The 5,000-nt window shown below is 45.1% G+C and overlaps 1 protein-coding gene across 8 annotated transcripts in view; it reads right to left on the bottom strand.

The window, feature by feature from the left end:
* Positions 1-177: 177 nt before the first annotated feature.
* scn1lab (sodium channel, voltage-gated, type I like, alpha b) overlaps positions 178-5,000 on the bottom strand; it is a 40,472-nt gene continuing 35,649 nt past the window's right edge. For all 8 annotated transcript variants that reach the window (XM_035526752.1, XM_035526766.1, XM_035526768.1 and 5 more), the window contains exons 25-27: positions 4,626-4,730; positions 4,093-4,363; positions 178-3,687 (exon numbers count right to left, since the gene is read on the bottom strand). In XM_035526752.1, coding sequence (XP_035382645.1) covers positions 2,492-3,687; positions 4,093-4,363; positions 4,626-4,730 — 1,572 coding nt within the window. In that variant the 3' untranslated portion in view covers positions 178-2,491. The remainder of the gene's footprint in view (positions 3,688-4,092; positions 4,364-4,625; positions 4,731-5,000) is intronic.

Genomic DNA, 5,000 nt, shown 5'->3' on the forward strand with positions numbered 1-5,000 from the left:
CATTTCTTGTTTCTTGTCAATTTGGGGTTCTTGTTTTCTGGTACACTGTAATCCAGCAGGTCATCTTTTCTAAAGCCTGAACTTTTTGCAGCTGCCTCCTTTATATCTGTCACTCAGATTCTTGTTTTTTTGTTTGTTTGTTTTAAAAAAAACAACAACACATTTCTTACACTTTCAAAGATTTGGGCTTCCCAAAATATGCTTTATTTTGGAAAACTACAGTGTACGTCTGAAACCTCTTTGCTTTGATTAAAATGAGAAAAAAAAAAGAAGTCATTTTGCACATTCTAAAGAAAAATAAGGTCACACATTTCAACTCAAAAACATTTCAATGTAACAAAAATGTGGTATGCATTTTTCAGAGATAGAGATAGAAATTTCTGGTACATTTTGGGGATTTGTGATAGAATATTGTGTGACAGTTAATGATGAGGAAATTAAGTATACTTTGGTACAAAAAATATGATCTTTATTCTTTTGGCTTTTTAAAATAATGTCACCATGTAGTTATTTAGTATAGTGCATGCAGTTTACTACAACACTACGAATGAAATGACGACCACTGATTGCTTCATAAATTCATATTTACATTTAAAACCAGGACCTGACCCTCACACATACTGTAGCACTGTGCAAAAAAAAATGTAAACAAAATTAATTAATTCATAAAAAAAGAAAACGTGAGCTTCAAACTACTATGTACAATATAAACATTGAAAGAGAGGATGGGAGTAAAGTGGATGCTGGTCCCAGTACAGTGACATATACTAGCTGTCTGTCTCACACGTATATACTATATATCTTCGTCTGTCTCTTGCATGTACACAGTCTGCACATGTGTGCATGTGCATGCGCTGACTGACACACACACACACACACACACACACACACACACACACACACACACACACACACACACACACACACACACACAGATAGTATGCATCCAAATGGCAGTTTTAAATGGCATGTAAAACTGCTCTTCTACAGTGTTTAGCACAGAGGTGGGACACAGATCGCCAGTATGTACATATAGAATCACCACCGGTTCATGAATTCAACAGGAGAGATGATATCATAACCATGACATTGGCCTGAACCGACGCTGGCTCTGTGATTTGGACCACAGATGTTTGAGCTCCAAACGTTAGACAGGTCATTGTTCTTTAGCTGCTTACCTGGGCAGAAGGTTTGTTTTGGAAGAAATCGCCTTTTTTTTTGATCCAATATAACTAAGAGAATAAGATGTTTAGAAGAGAGACAATCTGGCTTTCTGGCAAAGAGACATTCAGGACATTTACATTACTGTCGTGAAGCTAGCTTCCATTTCCCAAAAGCACTGAGACCACCAGCAGGCGGCAGAGAGAGAGAGAGAGAGAGAGAGAGAGCACAGTTTGCTCTCTCTCTAGCAGCTATGTTGATCTTTAGGGAACTCGGGCCAGGTTCGTGTACGGAGCGGACATTCGGATTTCTGTGAGTGGCACTAAGCAGGAAAAGGATGCGATATGGTCTCATGTTCAACCCTTCACCTGAAGATCTGAGAAATGCAACTCATTTTAGAGGAATCTTGACCATCATAGTGAGACATTTACATTGCCGAGTCAGACTTGACTTGCCTAGTCTAGAATCATTCCTGTTTTTTTTCTCTTTTTCTGTTTTGTTAAATAAGGCAGCACTGCAGTACATCTCTAGCTATGATTATGTTAAACGTTACTGTTATGCCAACGGCAGCCCAAGAGGAAGTTGTGTGAGCTTCAGGGAGAACCAGTAGACATGACTTCCATCCTATAATTATTTTTGTTCGATATGCAACCTCCTGAAGAGATTTACCTTTACTGAGGTTCCCTCACTAACCAGACCTCATTGACAGACTTGCCCTTTGATGAACATTTCAAAAATCAAACTTAACAGTAAAAAAATTCAACATAATGTTTAAAAAAAATGAGCTAATGTAACAAAAATGTGCAGGTATATAATAATACACCAATCAATAAGAAGGACACCAGTGGTAGCGGCAGTTCTAGCTACTGATCACTGTGTAACGGTTTCCTATAATCCTCAGGATTGTTTTACAACACACAGAATGAAAAGACAAACCCACAAACTCCATCCACGCACCTTTCCGTTTCGTATCAGAGTCCTTCTTAACAGTCACAGTCGCACTGTAGTGTAAGCGTGTGTGTGCAAGAGTGTGAGTTTGTGTGCCGACACCGACGATGTCCTCAACATCGTCACAGAAACGTCAGTCCGTCCCTGTGTGCACAGACAGTCCTCCCAGGCCACTGCACACAGCAATACACACACACTCACACACTCACACACACGCACACACACACATGCGCAACTCACACCCACCAGTGCTCAATCGAAAGGTCCCAAAACCTTGTGAGGAAGTCCCCAGTCCAGTTCTTCGTCACATCTGTAAACAGCGTCTCATCAAAAAACAGAGACATCTCCCTTTGAGTCCGCCGTCTCCGTCCTCCCCAGGCCTTCATTTCTTCCTCTCGCGCGTGTCTTTTGCGCAGTCCTCCTTCTTGCGTCGCTCCTTCTCGTACATGTCCTTCTCCGACTTGGCCACGCTGTTGTACGACGGCGGCGACGCCGACGACGGGGTCATGTCCGTTTTGTCCGACGCCGAGTTCTCGTGGAACTTGCCAATGACAAGCACCTCCTTCTCGGGCGGCGCCTCGCTGCCTCCCTGCAGCTGCTGCCGGTACATGTCCGAGGCCTTCTTCACGGTGGCACGGATGCGGTAGCAACGGAAGGCCCTCTGGATGACCACGGCCGACATCTCCTCCTGCTTGCGGCGCAGCGTGGTGGTGATGGGCTCGTACGATACCTTGGATGGGTTAGAAGCCATGAAGCGTTCCTCCATCTGCCCGCGTAGGGCGTCCATCTCGCCCTCCTCGCCCAGCACACGGAGGGTGAAGGCGAACAGGATGTCCAGGCAGTGGATGCGGTCACCGCTGACCATGGGCAGGTCCATGGCGATAAGCTGGATTTTGTTGGGCTTGGGGATGCGCAGCGGTGGGTCCAGGGCATCCGCGAATTCGGACAGCTTGTCGTACTCCACGAACTGCGTGGCGTTGGGGTCGAAGCGCTCCCACACCTCGTAGAACATCTCAAAGTCATCTTCGCTCAGCGGCTCGGCGCTCTCCTCCGTGGCCACGCTGAAGTTCTCCAGGATGACAGCGATGTACATGTTGACGACGATCAGGAAGCAGATGATGATGTAGCTCACGAAGAAGAAGATGCCGACCGAGGGGTTCCCGCAGTCACCGCGGTACGAGTTGCCCGGGTGCTCCGTCTCGCTGTCGCAGTCCGGTTCGCGTTTGTTGAGGATGGGCGCCAGCAGACCATCCCAGCCAGCAGAGGTGGTAATCTGGAACAGGCACAGCATGGAGTTGCCGAAGGTCTCGAAGTTGAACATGTCATCGATTCCGGCCTCGTGCTTCACGTAGGCGAAGTTGGACATGCCGAAGATGGCATAGATGAACATCACCAAAAAGAGGAGGAGCCCGATGTTGAAAAGGGCAGGAAGTGACATCATTAAGGCGAACAGGAGGGTGCGGATGCCCTTGGCTCCCTTGATGAGGCGGAGAATACGGCCGATCCTAGCCAATCGGATAACTCGGAATAAGGTGGGAGAGACAAAGTACTTCTCAATCACCTCTGAGAGGAACATACCTGAAAATGAAAAGATATGTTTAAAAATGGCATCCACTGAATATATCTTTTGAACAGTTTACACCTCGCATCCACTGGATGTATCTTTAAACCAGTTTACATTTGGCATCCACTGGATGTATCTTTAAACCAGTTTATATTTGTGTGTAAGAAACAATAACAAAACACACTCTGGCAACATGCAGCCATCTTGAAATCAGGTGGACATAGTCTGAAAGTCACGGTGCTCAGCAAATGGTAAATTTAGTTCTTGTATACAAATGCAGAAGTTCTGGGGTACTTCCCGGGGTATGTGAATACTCTTATCCTTTAAAGATAAAATGCAAAGCTATTATTATTAATCTCATGAATAAAATACGTTACAAAATTACTTTGTAAAGTTTATCCATTTTCCCCAGCTCTTACCGACAATGGACAGTATGACGACCACGAAGTCGAACACGTTCCAGCCCACGGTGAAGAAGTAGTGGCGCAGAGACACCATCTTCAGCACACACTCGCCAGTAAAGAGCACGATGAAGACCAGGTTGATCCAGTACAGGATGATGTCCATCTCCTTTGTTTGGTCGTCTGTCTCCACCATCATCGTCACCATGTTCAGGCAGATCAGGATCATGATGACGATGTCGAAGGCTTGTTTGGTGATGAGATCGAAGATAAGGCCCTGGAACTTGTTCTAGAGGAAGGTAAACCAAAAACCTGGCTCAACTTGTGCTAGTGATTTAGGTCTGTAGGGTTTAATTGAAGGATGCGTACTCCGCTGTGCACCTAAAATTCATATATAAATCTTAGCCTGCACTTCCCAAATGGACAAATTATGCTTGAAAGAGCTATTAGAGTTAGCGAGAAACACTCCTTGCTTATTTATGTACTCAGTGGAAAAGGCAGTGTGTTTATGTAGCCCTGTGTGTGGCTGACAGTCTCAGGGGTCGGCGTACTGTGGGTCTGGGGATAGGTTTCTGGGGTTTCTTCGAGCCGAGCTTCTTCATGGCATTGTAGTACTTCTTCTGTTCTTCAGTCATGAAGATGTCCTGACCTCCAAAGTAAAGGGCAAAAAAGAAGCTGGTTAAAACCGCATCTCTCGAGGTCCTGTCACCGTGACTCTGGTGTAAAGGGTACTGGGGTCACTGGGGTCTGTGATTCTGCTCCATATGTGCACTAAGCCTCGTTTACTGTAGTTACTGTTTCAATACTTATAATCCTACTATGAAAATTAATCAGTTAATTTGGGAATTGCATCATGTATAGAATGTAAAGAATGTAAAGTGAAGTGAAACATGGACAATTCTGGGAATTTAACGCATGCCAACACA

This window comes from Electrophorus electricus, chromosome 1, assembly GCF_013358815.1.
Source record: "Electrophorus electricus isolate fEleEle1 chromosome 1, fEleEle1.pri, whole genome shotgun sequence".
Classification (NCBI taxonomy): domain Eukaryota; kingdom Metazoa; phylum Chordata; class Actinopteri; order Gymnotiformes; family Gymnotidae; genus Electrophorus; species Electrophorus electricus.